Source organism: Lissotriton helveticus, chromosome 4_1, assembly GCF_964261635.1.
Source record: "Lissotriton helveticus chromosome 4_1, aLisHel1.1, whole genome shotgun sequence".
Taxonomy (NCBI): Eukaryota; Metazoa; Chordata; class Amphibia; order Caudata; family Salamandridae; genus Lissotriton; species Lissotriton helveticus.
Genome location: NC_136063.1, coordinates 1,726,267,724 through 1,726,291,325, shown reverse-complemented (window position 1 = coordinate 1,726,291,325; position 23,602 = coordinate 1,726,267,724). Strand labels below are relative to the sequence as shown.

Genomic DNA, 23,602 nt, shown 5'->3' with positions numbered 1-23,602 from the left:
CAAATGCCATAATTGACAACTTCATTGATATTATTTGCGATACTGCCAGATTTGTGAATCCGCTGTTGCTAACGCGAGAAAAAGATTGCTAGTGCAATGATATGCCTTTATATTTTTATGGATCTTCCATGGACTTGTGAATCAACAGAGGAGCTGCGGATTAACATTTAAGATATATCTAAAATATAACCTCTTCATTCCCAGAACGGAACAATTCTTAAATGCAAATTTCTCAAAAACTACTTAACAGACTTACACCAAACCAAGGATGGCACTTCCTTAGGTAAAGTTGTATTTTCATGTCATGTTTTTTGTGATTCCTTTCAACCATTTTTTCTGCATTGAGGAACAACAAACCCTTCCTCAAAATGGGAAATGTCCTGTTTGAGACTCCCCTCTCCCATCCAACTTTTAGGTCCCTTCCTGATGGAACTGCACATATCTTACCATGAAGAATCAAAGATAGGAGTATGATATGATATAGGCAGAATTTATAAAGCGCAACAAATGTCCTTAGGTGTCAAATCTCTGTAGGCTTGGTATACTTCTCAGCAAAGATACTGGTATGGCACAATTGCAAAGTAAACTAACACTCCCTATAGGATGAAGAGCCAGATCTTTAACACTTTCCAAAAGGGAGAATGCATTTTAATACATGTGAGATGATGAGGAGACGCGTTCCAGAGCCTTGCCGCTGTGGCTGAGAAAGCTCTGCATCTCCATCCCTTCTTCCAAAGTCTGGGCACAGTTACTAAGTTCTAATGAGCTGAGTGGAGATCAATTAAACATGGCCTTGGTTCCATCCGGACTAGCATGGTAGAGGCCCTTATGCATGGTGCAGAGTTCTTTGAACATAATGCACTTTTTTATTGGAAGCCAATGCAGATCATGTAGTCCATTGGACACCGACTTCCATTTTGGGATATCCAAGGTGAGCCTTGCAAGCACATTTTGCACTAATTGCAGTTTGGCTTGAGTTGGTCTCTAGGTAAAGTGCATTACAATAGTGAATTCTAGACGACACCAAAGTCAAGGCTTTTTGTTTCTGTGCCGGAAGAGAAATGAATGGAAAGATTTCCTTCAGCATTCTGATGATCGAGAAACAGGTTGACATTGTGCGATTAACTTATTGGTCCAGTGAGAGCTCACTATCCAGAATCACCCCTAGATTCTTGGCCGAGTCCGTTGGAGCCATTAAGGTACCCGGTGTATCAGGCCACCAATTCCTGTTCTAGATAAAGTCTTGTGAGTCAAAGACCAGCACCTCCGTCTTCTCATCGATAAGCTTCAGGTCATTTGTTCCCCATCCAACCAGCCACTACAGTCATACAGTAAAATTTGGCTGTAGTAGCATTCGTGTCTTTATAAACAAACATGATTATCTGGATATCATCAGCATACAACACTTCTTGTTGCCCAAAGGAGTGAATGACCCTAGCCAGTGGGGAGACGTAAAGATTGAATAGCGTGGAGCTCAAAGAAGAGTACTTTTTCTTTTGAAAGTTTTGTGCAGATTTGTCCTATGCCACCAAAGTTATTATGAAAACAATAAATGCTTTTCTATTGGAAACTCTGGCCAGACCATCACAATAGAGGCACTATCACAGAAGCAAATCAACATTTTAACAATACAACTTGATTTTCATATAGGAATTAGATACCCTCCTGCATTTACTGCCCCAATTGTGAAGTAAAACAAAATTGCTTTAGTTACATACATATATTTCAGGTTATGATCTTCTGGAAGTTAGATCACTGTGAATTTTTCATTATAGTTAGGGGTGTTGAAGAAATTATTTCGACACAAGTACCATTATCTGCTGTTAGGAATACATATAGAATTTATGTCACACTTCAGCCCGAAAGTACTCATTAACCAACATTAAAATGTAATGACTTTTGGCTATGGTGCAGCAATACATTGATTGCACAGTAATATAAACTGTAATGCTAGCAAATCCAAAACAGTGTTTAAATTAAATTAGCAAGATAAGTACAATTATTCACAAAAATAAAACTGTCTGTTCTTGTCTTTTTATTCTACAATCTGTGAGCCACATGAATGGGAGCCACATAAATTGTTTCATGTACTATATTCTTTGGAAGCTCTATTTTTTTATATTTTGGAATGTAAAGCAATCTCTTCCATTGTAGGCTCACTCCTATTATTCGCCCATGATTAGCATTACGCTGTTCTCATAGCCTCGCAGTTGTCCTCCACATTGTCCTGTCCCGTAATGGAGCTGTGGACATGTTCCTTATTCCAAGCTGGAGAATTCCTTTGAAGCTGGTAATGCCTGAATGGACCTTGGTGGGTCCACTGCCTGCCGCAACAATGTGTTTACATTAGCAAGATAATGCACAGTGGTACAAAGAAGCCATTTTGGAATGTACTATGCACACAAGAGGAACTATGTCCAGTCGCTCGTTATTATTCTTTGCTCCTGTTAACCAGTGGCTGGTGTGAAGTCTTTCCGGTGACTCTATGTGAATTCAAAACATCTACCAGGATTTCTAATGCGATTGTTCAGCAACTTGATTCAATCCTTGAAGGAAGGAGCGCATATATGCTAACATTGATTATCTGTGTGGTTTCTACATGTTGGCTGTGCAATAAGATAATGCTCCTAAATCCTGAATGGAAGAATCATAAGGGTCCATGAGAGGATGGTTTCACCTTAAACCAGCCTAGAGGAATGTGTCGATCATCTTAGTGATGGCAAAATTGGAAGAGTGCATGTTTAATGAACATGCAATCTATATGGCTGGTCGCTCATGATTGATCTTGATTACCAGAATAGCGGTTTCTTCAACCGCCGCCTGGAGGTATAGACCAATAAATAAGTTACTTGACACTCTTCTGAGGGTAAAATCTTTATTTCAGGAATTAAAGTGCATACAGACTAAACGACAACTGTCAGTTTGTGTACAATATACACAGTAGGGCTCTCACTGTTCACCCACAGTGGATGAACAGTATAAGGACTTGCACAAGTGCTGCAGACAGTACAGCAGAATTCATTCAATTCTTCTTGCATAGCTATTGAAATGTCTACAATATATGTTGGTGCAGTTGTCTATGATGCTAAAAACTCGTCACATCTGCGTGTCTGAGTGTTTACCTGGCAGAGTTCATGCCTGTAAATTATACATGCCATATATCTTTAACTACTTGTTTTGCAAAGTGAACTAAAAAGGTAACAGAGTAGATGTTATACTGTGATCTTCACACCTAATCAATGAATGAATTAACTGGCCCTTTTTGAAGTGAGGGTCAGTGGAACAAGGCCACTAAAGCAGCAGGCAACTCAGAACATATGACTTCCTGAAGCACGGCTACTGGATTGCCTGTAGGCAACTGAAATAGGCCACATGCTTGAGAGGGAAGTCTTGAAGCATGGTCACCAGAAGTGAAGGCACACCCAATGTAAAAGCCGATGATGGGTTTCCCACCCTCTAGTATGATCACACATTTGTTTTAATAAATGCCATGACCCACTTACTGTGGCATGCTTCTCCATTGAGCAACTACAACACCATAATGCTGTACATGGCATGATGGAGCTAGGATGGAGAATCAAGACTTTATAATTGGGGATCAAACGCAGGTTAAAACTGCAGAGGTAGGCTAACTAATCGATTTGATTTATTCAGAGTGTTGGTTCTTGCTCTGTCAATATGTGCATTTTCCACCGTGACAACTGTTGCCAGAGTGGAACGGTGGCATGTGGAACGCAGGGAGCGACCTGAGGGAGTTGGTTTCTGCTGCCTGCCCTGACCGGTCCATTGCATGCTGACTGAAATAAACAAAAGAAGACTTGTATCTACTGTGTTCGCTTCAACTTCTTTTCACAGAGGTTCCTTCAGCCAGGATTAAAATTTGGTTTGATGGTCTTAGGGTCAATATCACCATCTTTGTGTCAACATACTTCGACTGCAAATGTACAGCCTTCCCGGGTCAATGGCCTTCAGCTGGACTAAAAATCCCTCTGTTGCCAGTGTCTCTCACATCAAAAGTAGTTGACCATCAAAATACCGTCAATCACACAAACAGTTTGAAAAATAATACTTACCTTGTTCACGCTCCTGAAGGATTGTTCTCCTGTAGGTAGGTCAAACTCTCTTAACCCAGGGAGACACAGGGCATCACCCTGTAGTCATACGTTCGTCAAGGATCAGACGCTACAAGGTTGCAGTGTTTCTCCCTCTGTCGATTTAACCAGTGTTGCTGCTGCCCAATAATGAAGCATGCCACAACAAGTGGGTGAGGGCCATGAAAAACCATGAAACCTCAAACTTTTTGAGTTTTGCGATAAGCTAGGGAGGCTGATTGAGTTTCCTTCCTCTCGCTTCTTCTCTGGACAGAGGCCCACACAGTGTGCCTGTCTGACTGAGGTATGGCTACTGGAAGTGGATGGCTACATGCAAGTCTGATAGACAGATGTTATTGCAGAATGTCTGGTGTGCAATTGTGACCATTAAAGCTGGGCCATCAGAAGTGAAGGGTCACTGTGTGTGTCTGATTTAATGAGGCACAGCTACCAGAAGTGGACAGCCACCTAGCATGCCTGAGTAGATGAACAAGTATGACATTTGTCTGTATGAAGGCTATGACCACAGTTTCTGCTTGGTTTGTCATGAATGGTTAAGAACAGCTACAGTACGGTCACAATACCACAGCCACCTGGTATGCCAGAATGAATGCGGCATTTTATGACACTGGTATGGTCGTCAGCCGGGAGTGACCAGCAAGGAACCTGCACAGGAAGGCAATATTTCAAAACTATCTGACCAGCAAGGAACCTGCACAGGAAGGCAATATTTCAAAACTATCTTGCATTTAAATATAAAATTAGAGAGAAATTACTGAAATGATTCTATTAACCTATATTGTGAAATTTCATTTCTGTTCGGGTAAAAATTCCACATTCAAAGCATGAGAACAAGATGAATAAGCAGAATATGAGCAGCTATTGTTTGCAGCACTTGTGTCCTCGCATCCAATGTAGTTGCAAAGGTACATTTTATGTTAAAATATAGGAGCAAAACTCCAAATTTTCAATTTTGAATTTAATAAAACAATTGTATTGTTTTTAATGTTAGCAGCAAATACACCATGCAACATGTCTATCTTAATCCCACCATCATCTTGATATCCACAAATGCAACACCCCTGACATTAGGCAAACATTTTAACCACGGTATCCCTTTAAATCCATGACCTGTCAATTGTCTGTTAGGTTCCAGTTACCCTACACTTTCTCAAATATCTATGGACAGCCATGTGATTGGTAGATTGGGATTTCTAATGGCATGCAGTGATTCATTGCATGCACCCAACTTTCCACAGTGGGAGCCTCCTCACGCTGCCAATTTTGCAAGATGTCTACATGCGACTCACAAATCATGATATATTAGCACTAGTTTAACATGATTGTGGTGAGATCTATTGGTATAAGCAGGAGAATTGATTTTGGGTCTTTTGCCAAATGCCACTTGGTCACCACTGTCAAGGTGCCCAGTGCCATCATAATGTGGGGCAATCCACTGCACTATGCACTAGGTCAACTGCCAAGCTTCCACCTCTAACACAGTGAGGGGGGGGTCATTTCTCTCAAATCGCCACAACCTGTGGTGGGGAATGTAGGTTCTATGTAAAAAATGTATTTAGATTATCTGGTACTGAGTTGCAATTGTCACTATGTGTGGTGCCACCCTGGCTTTCTATCAGTCAGTATCGGAAAGAGCTCCAATGTCTTTCAGCCAAAGAAATCAGGAGTATGAATCATCATGGAGCAGTACAGTTGTAATATCTTATGTGAAAACATGTCCCCAGTCAAGAACTTACCCTTGATCGGGTAGAAATGGGCTGGATCTGAAATATTTTTAATGTGCTGGAACTTTGGATTTTTCTCAACTTTACTACTACTAAACTGAGAAAAATCCTAATTTTAAGACTTTCGGTATTCACAGAAGGCATTTAGGAGTCCTAAAGTTAGGAGTCCTAACTTTACTACTACTAAATTGAGAAAAATCCTAATTTTAAGACTTTCGGTATTCACAGAAGGCATTTAGGAGTCCTAAAGTTAGGAGTCCTAGCTTTACTACTACTAAATTGAGAAGAATCCTAATTTTAAGACTTTCGGTATTCACAGAAGGCATTTATCAGTCCTAAAGTTAGGACTCCTAACTTCTGTGAATACCGAAATGAGTAAGTGTCTTCTGTGAATACCAAAATGGTAGTAAGTTTAGGATTTTGTCTTAAGTTAGTTCTGTGAATCGGGCCCCTTGTGAGGAGACCCGGTCAGCCACTCCAGTAGTGCACTCAATACTGCCTATCAATAGTTCCATGCAACCTCATTCTGCCAAACGCTCTATTACATTGGCGAAGAGCAGTGGGGTGAGCAGGCACCACTGCTTGGTTTCCCTCTTGATTTAGAAGTTCTCAAATACTGCACTGCCAATTCGTACTCTGGTCACCAAGTCAGTTTATAGAATGTAGACATATCCCTGCAACCTGGGTTCAAAATTAAGCTTCTCCATAAGCTTAACGAGGCAACCTCACTCCAGCGACGAAACACCTTCTCGAGATCCACAATCAAAAGAGTCAGCGGGGTCTCCAAGCAGGTAGATAGTGCAAAAGCATCACATAGCCTACGAAGGGTATGATAGGTAGAGCGACCCATCATAAAGCTGCACTGATCCGAGTGCACTAAAGACCCGAACACATCCATTACATGGTGAGCAAGGGCCTAAGCCATGATCTTAACCTTGATATTAACTAATGGGATATGGCAATATGATGAGCACAATGTCCATAGCTGGCCAAGTTTGTGCATATGTAAGCCATTTGTAGGTCAAGGGGAAGGGCACTAGAACCAATAGCCTCTTAATGCATTTCTGCAATTTTTGGTATTGTGACCGAAGCAAGGTTCTTTAAAACTTCTGCCTGGAAACCATTGGGTCCAGGTGTTTTGCCACTCTGGAATTCGTTCAGAGCTTTGGGCAATTTCTCCTCATTTATCTACCCCTCGAGAAGTTCCCTATCAAAGGATGACATTCGCTTTATCAATAGCTTACATAACCCTTTCTTCAATTCTGTTTTTTCTTGGGCTGTACCTTTTGAGCATAGTAGTACATGGTAGTACTCTGCAAAGGCCTGAACCAACAAATGGTGTTTGGACACAAACTGGCCTACGAGGCACTGGATACCACTAATGTGGGACAGGGCATTTTCTACTTTGGCACGGCCAGTGAATGATTTTGCTGGCTTTGTTGACTCATTGATAAACCCTGTGATACTTAGCAAGCCACCTTTGGCTCATGTATTAGGAGTTGTGTAAGCCTAGTTTTCTGATGCTCTTCCTTACAAAGCAGTTTGGGGTGCGGGAGAGGAAAGAACCTCTACTTCAGATGCCTCATGGCCCATTCCTGGGTTGTAACTTCAGCCGACTACGGCAATGGATGCCAGTGATGTGACTGACAATCCAGCATGGGAGGTAGGCATTAAAGGCTTCCAAGAGACAAATCAAAGCAGCAACAGAGTTTTTAATGAGTTGAGTTTATTGAGTTCAAAAAAAGCATCCAGCTCTTTGCACATATAATCCAAAATGTGGTATCAGTCAACTACCAACAATCCCTGGGAGCCACCCACCAGTTATCAAGCACCACCTGTACAGGTGAGTGATCTGAAAAGCACCGCATGAGGACGAGTGCTTGCCTGGCATCCAGTAGGTCTGATTCAGGCATAAGGAAGGAAATCAACCTCAAGAATCTATCACAGACCCCAAGAAAAAATATATTACAGATTTGTCAGATTCAGGTAGCACTAGACATCACACATTGTTATATCTGTGAGAAATGTCCAACACTGCCAGGCCCTCAAGGGTGTGCACCTGTCCAGTCTTATTGATTTGCAAATCGAGTAATCCATTAAAATCAACCCCAATTATCAGTCTCCTAGGATGGAGGCGAGCAATATATTGGCCCAGTCAGTTGAGGAGGGTGACTGTCAACTGAGTAAGAGTATAGAAACACATCCAAGTCATAGGCAACCCATGCACATTCCTGGCCACTGCAATATAACAACCATGTGGGTCTTGGTTCAAGTGCATCTGTACCAATGGGAGAGATGGTCTAACCAGTATTTCAACACCCCATGAACCTCACGCATAGCCCGTGTGCAATGCAGCAGAGAAATCCTTCCTTTCAAGGAATTGACACATTTCTAATGGTTTCCCTTTTAAATTGATATAACATGTAATTTGCATTCGACAACAGCACGTGCAGGGGTACAAGTTCAGGTGTCTCCATGTTGATAATATTTCAAGTGAATGTGGTGTGACCCCCACATGGGCACATACATGTGATCACATAGCAGGATAATGCAGAATGTTGATCTTAAATAGTAGAACCCTAAACCTAGTAAACAATGTACTCTTCCTCCACCTTATACTTTTAAACTCCTGAAGTATCTATTAATTGACCCACTACCCACATTCCCAACAACGCTACTTGGAATTTCATAACAATGGGAGCATCCCCTCAAAGAGAAATAACAGTTTACTACTTGCATCCAAATTTAATATCTTTGGGACAACAATAATGGATTTGTGTTACGTTGATCATGCATTTGGAGAAGTTGGTTCCGGTGGTGGTGGACTTGTCGGCTAGAGAAAGGATGAGTTGAGTATAATCTGCATAGAACCAAGATGGAGATACCATGAGATCTGATGATGTTAGTGAGCGGTGTCATATAGATGTTGAACAGGGTTTGGCAGAGCGATGAATCCAGGCGGACTCCGCAGATCAGATTCTTGGGTTACAATGTGTAGGGTGGTAGTTTGACTTGCTGTGTTCTTCCTGTAAGGAAGGAGCTTATGCAGTTGAGGGTCAGTCCTTTAATGCCTTTGTTGTGCTGTCTTCTGATAATGGTATGGTGAGAGACTGTCTCTAAGGTAGTGGCAAGGTCGAGTAGGATTAGGGCTGCAGTTTCTCCACGGTTCAGTATGTACAATTTTTATCTGTGAGTGCTGTTTCTATGCTGTGGTTGATCCGGAAACCTGATTGAGAGTGATCCTGTAAGTCGTGGAGTTTGAGGTGGTAAGTTGCTGGTTAATAGCCTACTCTATCACTTTGGCTGGCTATGGGAGCAGTCAGATGAGTCGGTCAATGCTATTTTGTGGAGGGCGTTGACTGCTACATGTTTCCAGTCTTCTGGGAAGGTGGGGCATTCCTTCAGGGGGTGTTGATAGTGTGGGTCAGGATATTTCTGATTGGTGGTTCTCCTATATTGTAGACATAATGGGACATGGGTCCGTTGGGGTCTCTGATGTACTGCTTTCATGAGTGTTGTTGTGTTTTCCACACTGTCAGGTGTTTGTCTTGGTTGGTGGTGGTCAGGATGGTGATGAGATAGTTGGGGTGTGATTGTCCTTCAAAGTTGCTGTGGACCTTTTCTGTTATGCTGTGAAAGAAGCATGATACATTTTCACAGAGTTCCTGTGACAGTGTTAGCTGCGGCCTCGGGTGGTGGATTGTTTGATGACTGAAAAGATCTCCTTCCAGCTCTTGGAGCTCACCTAGATATGTTTGGTTAGTGCCCATCTTTTGGCATCTCTCAGGGTTTGTGTTACTGTCGGAGTGCAGCCTTATACGTTATTCTGGCATTAGCATCATGTTTGGATCTTTATTTTCTTTCTAGCTATTTGCAGTGGCGTTTAAATTATCGGAGAGTGCCTGTATAGCAGCTGGCTTGTTTGTTGCGAGTCTGCACAGTTCTTGATCGATTCATGGAAATTGGTGCTGTCCTGTTAATGTTGTTGGTGGTGTTGGGTTGGTTTATTTTTTAGGGTGCTGAGCCAATCAGTGTCTGTTAATTTGCTCTAGTTCTGACTGGGTACATTGATGCTGGTGGGTGGTAGACTTGTGGAGTGGTGATCTGGAAGTGTATGATGGAGGGGTCAGTCCATGTGAGCAGTGAGGTGGAATTATATGTGATCCTGTTGCTGGTGACAAAGATTAGATCTAGAGTATGACCTGCGATGTGTGTGGGGTCTTTTATGAGCTGGGTGAGACTAAAGTTATTCAGGCTTTCAAGGAGGGCTGTGGAGCAAGGGTCCATAGGGTCCTCAAGGTATAAATTTAGGCTGCCAAGTAGTATGAAGTACATGGAATTGACGGTGAAGGGAGCATTAAAGTCTGTGATGAGGTTGCTGAATTTGGTTTGTGGTCCAGGTGGATGATATGTCAGGGTGCCCTTACAGGGTCTAGACTAAAGTGCATGTTTTTCATGAGGGGGGCTTCAGAGTCCGTGGATATGGCGTATTTGATGGTGTCTGTGGGTGACTGGAGTCCAACTCCTGGCTTATGAAGGCGGTCCTGGTGTGCGATCTTGTAGCCCGCTGGGAAGGCATAGCGATGTCAGGTTCCAACACCGGGTGGAGCCAGGTCCCTGTCAGGAAGAGGCAATCTGGTGCATTGTTGCTGAGGAGATCCCATATGTCTGTGGTGTGGTTACTGAGCGAGCGGATGTTGAGAAGCATGTATGCGAGTGGTTGTATGGAGTGATGTGGGGTGTTTGCCCGAGTGGGAGCTGAAGGTGATGGTGCCGGGGAGACATGTGTGAGTGTGCTACTGAAGGTGAAGTAGCAGGGGGTGAATATGAATGTTCCTACTATGGTGTGGGGGGCAACAGTATCTGGTTAATCAGTGGATTTGGAAGAGCGAGCAGGGATCTCTGAAATGGTACAATGGGGTCTGGTCAGACCAAGGGTTGTGGCCAGGACATGGTCCAAATGCAGACAGGCTTGCCTTTGGGGAAATCACTGGAGAATTGGAACAAAAATTGAAAATGGGCACAAAAGAGTAAAATGCACAAAGGAAAGATTGTACAAAAAGTGAGAAAGGCCAAAAATATTCAGAGAAGGTAAAGTTCAGCGGGCACAGCTGCAGGCGGTAACCAATGAGGGAGTGTTGTCATAGGGGAGCCTCTGGACAAAAACCTGGTAAAGATTTCTATGCTTGGACTTAGTTACTTTTTTGGAAGTCGAAAATCTCTAGTGGGACGAGGCAGGAGGCTGTAGTCAAAGACAGTTCCACGAGGCCAGATACCCATTCTGTGAAGGACCGCTGAGCAGGATTTGCTGCTGCGTAGAAAACGTAGCGGGAGCAGCTAGTAATCAGGCTGACCGGTGAAGCACCATGGGCGGGTCGACCAGCAGGTTGGTCCTGATCTTCCCTCGGTTCTCAGAGTAGTTTTTAGCCTAAACATTTTTAAGTCTCAAGTTTTGGATTTTGGGCTATCTGAGCACTTCAGCACCACAGCCAAGGGTCAACGACTGGTGAGACACCACTTGAGGGTTCAGGACTCACTCAGGCCAGGTCCACATCAGGGTTCAAGATTCTGGGAGCCTTTTATGTGCTTGTGGCGCTGAACAAGAGGGGTTGTGCTTATTATTTACCATTGAATATAGAATGTTACCACCCATGTTGCCCATTTTTATATATATAATGCTTTTCAGATATTATTTATCTTGTACTCTATCAGTGTCTCAGGAATACTCCAGAATGAAGTAATAAGTGGCTATATTGATATATGGGATGGTGTGCTGATCATGGGCAAGATTTAGCAAGCATCTGTTTTCTTCACTTGGTTTGTTCCAGACAAACCAATTCAGTAGCTGACATTTGTGTTTTTCAAACATTTTGTTGAGATCCCTGTGAGAGTTATAGAAGACAGCTGACAATTTGCCCCTACCTCCAAATATGGTTGTAAAATGTGGATTTCACTGTGCATTTCTGATACGATGTGGAACTGTGGCAAGACTGTTGTTGATAGTGGCAAAACTGAGATTTGATCAGCCAAGAATATATGCTTTCTGCCAAGCCCTCTCTTTTTGATTAATGACATTTTAAATTTCTCGCTGTTCTCACTGGCTTGTAACTGCGTCCAAAGCTGGTTAAACCCCCCCCCCCCCCTCCTCACCCCCGCCATATATTTTTTATAGAACATGGCTGGTTAGATTCTGGTGAAGATTCTGACTGCAGTCATGCAGTGGAGGACATGGAATCAAAAACAGCCCTGGCAAAAATGGTCAAACCAGCCCCACTCCTTTCATCTCCTTATCCAATCTGTTTCCCTCCATTGGGAAAACATCGGTGTCTTCAGCTGTATATTCAATAAAAATTGTTCTATTATTTTTAGTTGTGGTGTTACCTGCCATAATGTTTGCATTAGTTTGGGGTTGTTAACAGACATAGTAAGTTACTAATGTCACCATAGGATATTTCTTAAATAGAAATCTTTCATGTCTTACACCATTTTTTCCTAAAGTGCGTGCTCGAACCACCAAGAAATCAGCCAATACCTTTGTAGGGCTTGGGCTGTATGTGCGCCTTTCATTCTTACTATTTAGGGTGGCCTGGTTTGATAACTGTGTGGTAGTTCAAGTTAGCAACTTTGATGTATGTACTCCTGAATTGAAAAAAAAAAACACTAGGCACAAGTTACTCTGGAAAATTTGACTTAAAAAACAAATGTATTTGAGTCAATACAAATATCGACACCATGTTCAGGCTATGACAACTTTACAAAACTTGAGGATCATGTTCAGCTGTCCAATACTAGGGATACAGCACATACATTGCCTTTCATAAATTCTTGAAATAAATAATATAGTTAAGCATAAAATAACCTTTGGTACCAGCGAGGTGTAGCATCTTGCTACAATAGACACAGACACTAGTACTTATGAATACTGGAGCTTTATTCTCATGCATCCAGACTGTCTACTGTCCCTACTCTAACTAACTTCCCCTCGCCGATCTCCTCCTCTACCTGTCCACCCCCTAAGCTCCACCCACAACCACTAGCCTGCTAACTTCACAACATCTCCCCCCTTTGTAACAAAACAAATGGACACACTGACTTCTTAGTCCATTTCTTCAATAAGTCTTTTGGGTGGACGTATGTCACGATGAGGTCGTGGTGATCTTGTTCTCAGAGTAGTGTCACTCCGTGTTTCATTTATTGGACCAGCGTTCTCACACCTGACTGAAGGTGGTTCTTCCGAACCGGGAGTGTCCATTTCACTCAGTGAGATTTCGGTGGTATGGCGTGGCAATTTCTTGAAGTGCGAGATATTTCTCGTGATCCGTCTCTGCTCTGATTCAGCAGTCACCATAGTTCCTTTCCTTTTCGTGACCAGTAATGGTTCATCCTTGAACAGGCAGTCGGTCTTTTTCTGCTGTTCCTGCTTGACAAGCACCCGGTCTCCGTCATGTAACGAGAGTGACCTCGCTCTTCTCCTGTGATCTGCATATAGTTTCATTTTGTCTTTCCTGCGCTGGTCTGTCTTCATCATTTCTTGATGATCTTGAATGGGTGTCAATGATGGTCGTAAGGCCCCTTCCCACGTTGGGATACGATTCCTCATGGGACGCCCCAGCATGAGTGTTGCCGGGCATTTCCCCATGGTTGCGTGAGGAGTCGTTCGGTAAGCTCGGAGGACCTCGTTGAGGGCGACTTGCAGATCTTTCCCTTCCGTTGCCGCATGTTGAAAAGTCTTTTTGAGCGTGGCCATAAACCTTTCAATTGTTCCACTAGCCTGTGGCCAGAGGGGTGTAATTTTACGATGATGGAAATCTAGGTGCTTCGCAAATGCTGCAAAGTCGTTTCCATTGAATGGGGGTCCGTTGTCCGTCTTTACCTGTGAGGGAACGCCCCAGGCCGCAAAGACTTCGTCCAATACCTTGAGAGTGCTTGCGGCATTTGTAGACGGCACAAAGCGTGCAATGGGGTATCGAGAGTGTTCATCAATGATGGCCAGCACGTACTTGCCCGATGCCAGGAGTCCATAGAAATCGATAGCAATTTCTTGCCACACTCCAGGTGGTAGAGGAGTCATGGTCAGTGGTGCTGGAGGGTCACTTTTGCTTGTAAGTTGACAAAGATGACAGTCCTTCAAGGTAGCTTCGACCATTTGATAGAGATACGGAAACCACACTCGCTCTCTTAATGCACGTTTGGTTGACACAATACCCCAATGTCCTTCATGGGCAAGGGCAATCACACCTTGTCTCAGTCGAGTGGGAATCACGATTCTCTGGTCTCGCAGTATTATGCCATCAGTGGTGGCTGACAGATCACTGCACACATGTCGAAAGGCCTGCATTTCTTGTTTAAGGATCGGATCAGTCTCTTCATCCTGAGAACCATGCCTCCACCTGTTGTGTCGAATCCTGCGCAGGACCTTCTGCAGGAGAACATCTTGTGCTGTGCTTTCTCGGATTGCGTCCAGTGGGATAGCGGGAGGGAGAGCTTGATCAGTCACGAAATGTATGTATTCTTCCGCAATGGACGATTTAGAGGCTGACGATGTAGCGGGGTGTCTGGACATATAGTCAGCCGGGTTTTCTGACTTCCCCGGCTTGTGGATGATGGTGAACGTGTACTCTTGTAGCCTTAGGCCCCATCTTTCAATTCTTGGGGGCATCTTGGATCGTGGGTTTCCATAAATGGTGACAAGAGCTTGGTGGTCTGTTATTAAAGTGAAGTGTTTTCCATATATGAAGACATGAAAATGTTCACATGCCCACACTACGGCAAGACTTTCTTTTTCGGGCTGCGAGTATGCCCGCTCCGGGTCGGTCAAGCTACGACTCGCATATGCAATATTTCGACGGGGATCTGAATCGTTGTCATATTGTGCCAAGATGGCACCAAGTCCAACAGGGCTGGCATCCACAGTAATTTCAGTCTTTCTTTGTGGGTTAAAATATGACAGGTGATCCGCAGATGCTACTGCCTTTTTGATCTCCTTGAAGGATTTCTCACATTGGGAAGTCCACTCAAACGGCTGACCTTGTTTGGTCAGTAGGCGAAGGGGATGGCTGATTGTTGCGTAGTCCCTGATGTAGCGAGCGCAATAACTGGCCATTCCTAGAAATGATCTGAGCTCACTGACATCCTGGGGACTCTTGGTGTTGTTCAGAGTCCCAATCTTGTCGGGGTCAGGTTTCATGCCAGCTCCTGAGAAGATATGACCAAAGAATTTCAGTGTGTCTTGGTGGAATTCGCACTTCTCTTTGTTAAGAGTCAGGTTTGCTTCTAGTAGTGCGTGACAAACACGATTGAGTGCGATATCATGCTCCCGTATATCAGAACCATAGACAAGGATGTCATCACTATAGTTGAAGGTGTTGGGAATGTTCTGAATGACCTGCCGAATGGCTTCTTGGAATATTTCGGCTGCGGAGGAAACTCCGAAACTGAGTCTCTTATATCTGAACAACCCCAGATGGGTTGCGAACGTGGTAATGTATCTTGACTTTGTCTCTAATTCCAACTGGTGGTACCCCTTATTTAGGTCCAACTTGGAAAACACCTTTGCTCCGTTTAGAGCCGAGATCATATCACTCAAGTGTGGCCCCGGATGTCGCTCTCTTTCGATTGCGGTGTTGGGCAAACGCATGTCCACACAGAGTCTGACTTTGTTGGCCGTGCCCTTTTTGGGAACGATAACTACTGGGGACACCCACGGCGTTGGACCCTCAGTGCGCTCGATGATATCAGCAGCTAGCAAGTCCTGGAGTTCTTCCTCCACAGAGGCTTGGAGATGAAATGGTACCCGTCGAGGGTGTTGAGCGACGGGTCTGATTTGCTCATTAATATGCAGTCGTACTTGGCAGTCTTTTAGTTTTCCTAGTCCTTGAAAAAGTCTGGGAAACTGGCGGGTCACATCTTGGTTTCCGCTGACTTTAAAAAGGATTTCCACTAAGTGAAGGCGTTCAGCTGTCGGGAGGCTCAGCAGACAGTCCACTTCCGGGCCTTTAATGACATGGATGACCGCTGGGATTGTTGTAGCCTCATGTTGGAGGGTCGTCGAGAACTTCCTGAGGCAAGGAAGTGGCTTCTTAGCCATCCATGTGAGGACTCTGACTGGTGCAAAGGTCAGCGGAGGACGCGGCCTCATTCTTTCATATTCGGTGACTGGAATGTAGTTCAGGGATGCACCTGAGTCTAGTACAAATTGAGAGTCATGATTGCCAACTTTGATGTCCAGCCGGGGATATGTCTTAAGCTGGTCTGGATCTGCGGCTAAGTTCAGATATTCAATGGTATATGTTGAGTCCCTGGATGATGGTCTAGATTCCTGGGATGGTGACCTCCGTTCCCACCTGGACCGACGCGACTCTCGGCTGGAGTGTGATGACCCAGAAGACTGTTCAGTTTGATCTTGGACAGCTCGTGCATGGTGTCTTCGGGTGTCGGATCGGGACGTTCTCGGGGTACCTCTTCGTGAGTCAGGCTGAGCTATCTTTGTGGCACCACTTCGTCTCTCCTTATTGTATTCCCCACACATCGCTTCAAAATGATTCGTTCGACCACACTTCCGACATCTTTGACCCATGGCAGGGCAGCTGTCTACATGGGGGTAGTCATACACGCAACGGTAACATTTCCTCACATTTTCTGATCTCCTTTCCTTCTTCCACGGCTCTCGCCGCTGATGTCTTGATTGTTCTCGACGTGGTGATGGGCGTGACCTCCAGTGTGTGTCTCTCGAGCTCCTTCCATACTCGTTCTTGGCGTGCACGCGTCGTACTTGTTCACAGCTCCCTTTGTGTCCTGTTTTGATGTCTGCTGCATACTCTTCTGCTTGGTCAAATATTCGTGTCATCTCCTCTATATCGTCGAGGCTGTGTTCCTTTCTCAATAAACGTCTCCTCAATTGGTCGGAGTGACACCCATCAATTATCTGTGACTTAATTGCAGCATCTGTTGAGAAATTATCAAATGCACAATGCTTGGCTAGTCTCCTCAGGCGCATCATGAAAGCGCTCATTGGTTCCTCCTTCCATTGACGAGCCGAGTGGAATGTATGGCGTTCATAATCGACATTCTTTTTATGAAGAAATCTTTTATTTAGTGCATCACGCAATTTGTCATAGGTGTCCGCCTCTGCGTCAGGAAGGTCTTTGATTATTTTAACTATCTCCCGCCCCGCCAAGTTGCGCAAGGCAATCAACTTCTTCTTATCTTCGATCACCTCTGAACCTTTGATGTAATCTTCAAATTCTTCGAACCATTCTTGCCATTTGGGGCCCATGGTTCCCCCAGTGGTCACTTTGATGGGTTCCGGCGCTCGCAGGTGCGATCCACCTGGAACCTTGGGCTTGACATCAGCCGGTGGCGGCGGATTTCTATCATCGCCGGACATCTTTGTAGTTCTTGTTCTTTTCAGGTATCAATGCTTGTTTCTCTGCCAATGCTTGATTATTTTCGGGTACCAATGCTTGTTTGTTTCCGGGTATCAATGCTTGTTTCTTCGCCAATGCTTGTTTATTTCTGGGTACCAATGCTTGTTTCTTTGCCAATGCTTGTTTACTTCCAGACGCCAATGCTTGTTTCTTTGCCAATGCTTGTTTGTTTCCGGGTACCAATGCTTGTTTCTTCGCCAATGCTTGTTTCTTTTCCCTAGTGCCTGACTTCAAGATGGCCGCTCGTTGAAAACTAAGGGGTCTGTCCTGACGAGTGCCTGACTCCAAGATGGCCGCCGTCAATGCAGTCACACAAGGCTTTCTCTCTCTCTGGGTTCAGTCACTCCAGACTCACCGGCCAGCAGCTTCAGGGCAGCACAGGGGCAGCGCGCTCCAGGAATCACTCTTCCTTGGCCACCACAGCAACCAGGTGAGGTTGGGGTGGGCTCCCGCCTTGCTCCGCACGTTCCCGCTCTTTTCGCGGCGGCCTGCCGATTTACACGCATCAAGCGTGAGGATTTTACCGTCGGCGGGATTTCAGGCCCGGACCTCCCGGCACTCAGTCGCTCTCGCTGGGCGGTCGTGGCGGACGTCGTCCTCGACGCTGGGGTACTTCTCCCTCAATCTGGGGGTGCGCAGCAGGGTCGGAGTAGGCTCCCGATCTCTGCACCGCCAGAGCTCACGCATCTGGCGGGGTCGCGTGTCGGCGCGCTCCGCTTTTCTTGTTCGAGCCGTTCAGCGCTCGGATTCACAGCCCCTCTCAGCTCCCTCAAGAAGGGGGGGGCAGGGTTGCCTACTGCTGACTTCTTCTCCTGGGGCAGCAGCCGCTCGCAATTTTCGGCAGCGTTTTCTTCTGCACCGCCGGGGACAGGGTGTCTTAGTCTGGGTCTGCAGGCAGTGGGTTTGGTCATCCCACCCTCGTCGCCAGTTGTAGCATCTTGCTACAATAGACACAGACACTAGTACTTATGAATACTGGAGCTTTATTCTCATGCATCCAGACTGTCTACTGTCCCTACTCTAACTAACTTCCCCTCGCCGATCTCCTCCTCTTCCTGTCCACCCCCTAAGCTCCACCCACAACCACTAGCCTGCTAACTTCACAACACGAGGGTGCAGGAAGTGGAAGCGCAACTGAACTACTGCATGTCTGCTGTGTGTAGGTGTTCACACGCACCTCAGTGCATTTAGTGCTAAGAGGCCATACCAGTGGCAGAATGTGCACAGTACAAAAGCCAAAAACATATTATAACACTGCCAAATTATAACACTGCCATATGTATATATAACATAACAACATTGCCATATGTATATTATAACATTGCCGAAGAGCTCAAGTATAACTTAAAACTGGATGTTTCCACATAATGTGTACATTAATTCACCACATTCTTACTGCCTCTTATTCGGAACTGTTGTGTGTTGAAGAGCAAGATCCTCTAGAATAAAATTGGCACAAATATGATTCCAAAAATGTGGAAAGGGGACAGGAAATTAACTTACTCCACACTTTTCAGGGACACTTTCTGGCTTGATCTTGTTGCAGAGACTGTGATGAAGATATGAAGAGCGGTGAGTCCCAGTAACACTTCCGGCTTTAGTTCCACACCGAAGCGCTCTTTGATCACATCGTTCCTGCTCTGGTAAATATGGCACACCACCAACATAAAACCACAGAACATAGCATTAATCTCATGAATATACACTCAGGCAGCAAGACATGCATGCTCAGCATTCCCATTGGCCATCGCAGTCCCCACTAACCCACAGTATAGACACAATTCGCTATAGTTCATTAACCCCTGCTGGCATGGGAAGCATTTTTTTATGGTTAGCCACAGAGTGCTGAGTTAGAAGGTAAGGCTCTGTAGTCAATCTCTATACCAATGCTTAATTTGAGCTGGTGTTTGCTGGTGCTCTGTAAGTAAAAACACTTAATTTGCAATACCGGCACTTTTGACAGTCTACTACATTAAATTAGGCAATTAAAACAGAAGAAAAAGTAAACCTTAGACCTCATTTATTAAAGTGACAGCATGTTAAATAGAAATAGCTTATTTAATTAAAAACGGAAATTGACTATTAGAATTAGAGCGAGGCAGGATAAAGGAGAGCGTGAGTTACAGAAGGACAATCAGAAGTTATTGCAAAATCAGAAACTATACAAAAATAGACATTATATAGCAAAGCAGCACCAACGTTCACCTGCAACAAGCATGCACTTGCGGAACGAGCATCCTCAGAGGGAGGAAGGTTTGTGCTCTATTGACATTTTAGCAGTAGCTCCTTGTCACGAAAAGGATCATGGTAAGAGTAATAGGGCGGATGGAACAGATAACCCATATACCACCCTTCCCATCCCCAAAAACAAACAAAGTGATGTGCACGTGATAGAGGACGGGGCAGATTCTAATTAAGGAAAGAAGCTAGCTGGCCTGTTCCCAGTAGAAAACTTGCAGGAAACAGAAAAGAGCGTACAGTTTGCAGGCTGCTAAAAGATACCACAGAGTGGTGAAGAAGAAACACATGTTCATCTCTCCGGAAAATGACTTTTAAATACTATCCAAGCAAAGAGACAGGTTTATAGGAGCCTGAAAACTGAGGAAGGCTGATTCCATACCGAGGATCCTGCCTGCCAGACCAGACATCGAGTTCATACTATTTTTACTAAAACCTAAATGGCTCTGAAGCAGCTACGAAGGGCCTCATTTTCCAAGAAACTTTATAAATGAAGGAAATCGAAGCTTCGCTGGTTTCCTTCTATGTTTGAATATGCTCAACCTTCAGGAGGGTTTCATAAATCCAGAGCAATGTACATGGAAATCTATAGAAATGGCAGATTCCCATGCATGCTCCTCTTCAATATTAACTGGGCCGGATTATTCTCACTCACTGCATGGAATGAGCAGAATAATGCTCGGCAGAACTGTGCATTAGCTCATTCAGCGTATTTGTGCACCTGGAAAATATTGTTAGATGTGGGAAACCCGTTCGCTGCACTCGCTATACTTTTGGGGGAGTTGCATGCCTGTTCACACCGTGTAAACAATTACTCCTATGTTTAGTTGAAACAAATGGGAATGGCCATGCGAAATATTTGCACACAGCCAAAAAGTTCTGGCAGTATAAGGTTTACATTGGTTTGCATGGCCCCACCTCCTCCTCCACCCAGTGACCCCTCTTGAGTTTCCTCCCGGGAATTTCCATGTTCTCATACCTAACCCAATAATAAGTACGGATACTGTAGAATATCTACCACATTAGTACATTTTATTCAGTAGCAGGTAGAATTTGTCGTCCAAAAATTCACAAATCCTGACTCATGAAATTCTGAACATAGGCATAATGGCTACATTTTTATTAACAAACAGGTTGCTAAAAACGCAAATACAAAACTTACTAAAACAGCAATAAAGAACAGTTGCACTTTCCATTATCTATATATATAAAAATGAATGTATGCCTGTCTGTCTGTCTGTTTGTCCTTTATGCATTAGTACACCATTCATCCGATCGCCATGAAACTTTGGGAAGTTGTTGAGTACACTCCCGCGAAGGTTTCTGGCATAAAATTTTATCGGCCCCCAGGGCCCTCATAATCTTTCGAATACTGATGTACGCAACAGATGGAAAAACAAAAAATCGTGTATCCACAAGCACTCGAACACATAAATAGAATTAAAACAGCATCCATCCGATCGCCAGGTAACTTTGGGAAGTTGTTGAGTACACTCCCGCGAAGGTTTCTGGCAAAACATTTTTTTAAATATCGCCCCCCGAGGGCCCTCATAATCTTTCGAATACTGATGTACGCGCAAGACGGAAAAACAAACAATTGTGTATCCACAAGCACTCGAATAAATAAATAAAATAAAACAGCGTTCATTCGATCGCCAGGAAACTTTGGGAAGTTGTTGAGTACACTCCCGCGAAGGTTTCTGGCATAACATTTATTTAAATATCGGCCCCTCAGGGCCCTCATAATCTTTCGAATACTGATGTACGCACAAGACGGAAAAACAAAAAAACATGTATCCACAAGCACTCGAATAAATAAATAGAATTAAAACAGCATTCATTCGATCGCCAGGAAACTTTGGGAAGTTGTTGAGTACACTCCCGCAAAGGTTTCTGGCATACATTTTTTTTAAATATCGGCCCCCCAGGGCCCTCATAATCTTTCGAATACTGATGTACGCACAAGACGGAAAAACAAAAAATCGTCTATCCACAAGCACTCGAATAAATAAATAGAATTAAAACAGCATTCATTCGATCGCCAGGAAACTTTGGGAAGTTGTTGAGTACACTCCCGCGAAGGTTTCTGGCATACATTTTTTTTAAATATCGGCCCCCCAGGGCCCTCGTAATCTTTCGAATACTGATGTACGCACAAGACGGAAAACCAAAAAATTGTGTATCCACAAGCACTCGAATAAATACATAGAATTAAAACAACACTTTGAAATGTTTTCCATATTAAAATTAATAAGTTTCAATAAAAATGACACAATGTAAATTGAATGTTATCATAACAAGTTTCCTTGAATTTCCTTTCTTCGGAGATCGCATCAATGCGCGACGGGTAAGCTAGTATATTATATTTCATATGCATGTTCTAGGAAGGAGTGCAAACAGTGAGGTGTAGGGGCCTGACTTGTGTTCGTTTCTTTGCCTGCTTCTCAGTACCTAGAAAGCAGGGTGTTAACTATTTTCACAGCTTGAACTCTTTACCTGAATGTAGAGATATTCAAAGGCAGCTGGGTCACGCCGTAATAACTCTATGGGATCTTTGGGATAGAATGTCACCCGGAAGAGGCACTTCATGCCCTGATAGTGCGTCCGTTGCACCACCTGTTCCACAAAGACAAGTAAGCACAAAGGACAGCTATTAGCACTGCGTAGTCTAGGCATGCTCCCTCTGTTTGTCCCAGACTCTTGTTACTTCTCAACCGATAGGACATTAATTGCACGTGGCAGTTTTATGAAAAAACATAACATATGTTTATCAGTCTTGACAGGTTATGGAAGACGCGTTTCATCTTACGTGGGCCAAGGACTGTTTATCCTGCAGAAGGAGAAGTTTTTGAGTCTGATCCGAACTCCTGTACTCCAGAACAAGGGAAAAGTGCTCGATGAACCTGAGAGACAGTCGGTCCTGCAGTGTCACCATCACATCCTGCAAACAACAGGAAATGGAAGAAATGTTCAACATTCATGTCTCCAAGAGTAATATCAGGCACCAAAATATAACTGTTTGCAATCTAATTGAGTATTTTGGAAGTCAAGCGCTTGCCATAAGAAAGAATATATTCTTCAGTCGATTGACTAATTTTAAATTCAGCCGCGGCTCCTCTGCTAAGGTAGAGGAGGGTTGCCCCACTGCTTTAACGTCAAGCTGAATACAAAAAATAAAATGATAATAACGTTCCGGTCCATTATTATCATTTTGTTTTTTGTATTCAGCTTGCAGTTGAAGCCAGGAAGGCGGGCGGGGCTGGGGGCTCCCGGCGTCACAGGGAAGAAGTGGTGGCCGCACCTTAGGTGAACATGATGGTTTGGCCGGCCGTCTCGTGGCTGCCAAACCATCATACACACTCTGCATGTTCTCCACCCAGGCTGCATTTCAGTGCAAATATTTTTGATCTTTGTAATTGTTTAAAAACATTTTTATGTCTAGCTCAAGCTAAGACCTTCTGATTTTACTAAAATTGTATATATGCTATACATACTTAAAGGGCTTTCAGTCACCTCTTTTCACCCATTGGTTTGTTGTGTCATTCACATTTTGCTTCGGCCCTCTACAGCATACAGCATGGGACAATATATCAGCCTACTTAAGCCACTGGTTAACTTCACTTTGACTGACTGCATTTCACAGTGATCACATCCACAGACAATGTAGCCCGTGCAATGCCAGTGTTTTGTTTTCAGTTCATAATTACTCTAGTGCTTCTTTGTGTTTAGAGCCTGATGTGACAGCAGAATTGCTTCTAGCGCAGAACACATTACAGCTTTAACAGTTTCTGTCTCCTGCCATTGGTGTTGTAAATTTCCCCTAATTTATTTCTTTCTTTATTTTTTAGTCTTATATAGCGCGAATTAGACCCAAAGGTATCAGAGTGCTTTCCAGAGTTGCACAGCAACATTTATAGGAATACATAAAAGAAAAACACAGTGTAATTTGGAACGTCCTTTGTTTATTTGGCTAATTGTGTCCATTTCAGAACTGTACTGATAACGTATCCTCTTTTTACTATACATGCAGAACACAAGCAAAAAGTTTCAATATTATGGTGTGAATTTATAAGCACAATTCTTCAGAAAACGTTTATTCTGG

At 43.9% G+C, this 23,602-nt stretch overlaps 1 protein-coding gene across 1 annotated transcript in view; it reads right to left on the bottom strand.

The window, feature by feature from the left end:
- Nucleotides 1-23,602, bottom strand: part of FRMPD3 (FERM and PDZ domain containing 3) — an 869,033-nt gene that overhangs the window by 353,737 nt on the left and 491,694 nt on the right. Inside the window, exons 6-8 of the mRNA XM_078686306.1 lie at nucleotides 22,310-22,441; nucleotides 21,997-22,116; nucleotides 18,766-18,902 (exon numbers count right to left, since the gene is read on the bottom strand). Of these exons, the coding sequence (XP_078542432.1) occupies nucleotides 18,766-18,902; nucleotides 21,997-22,116; nucleotides 22,310-22,441 (389 nt within the window). The remainder of the gene's footprint in view (nucleotides 1-18,765; nucleotides 18,903-21,996; nucleotides 22,117-22,309; nucleotides 22,442-23,602) is intronic.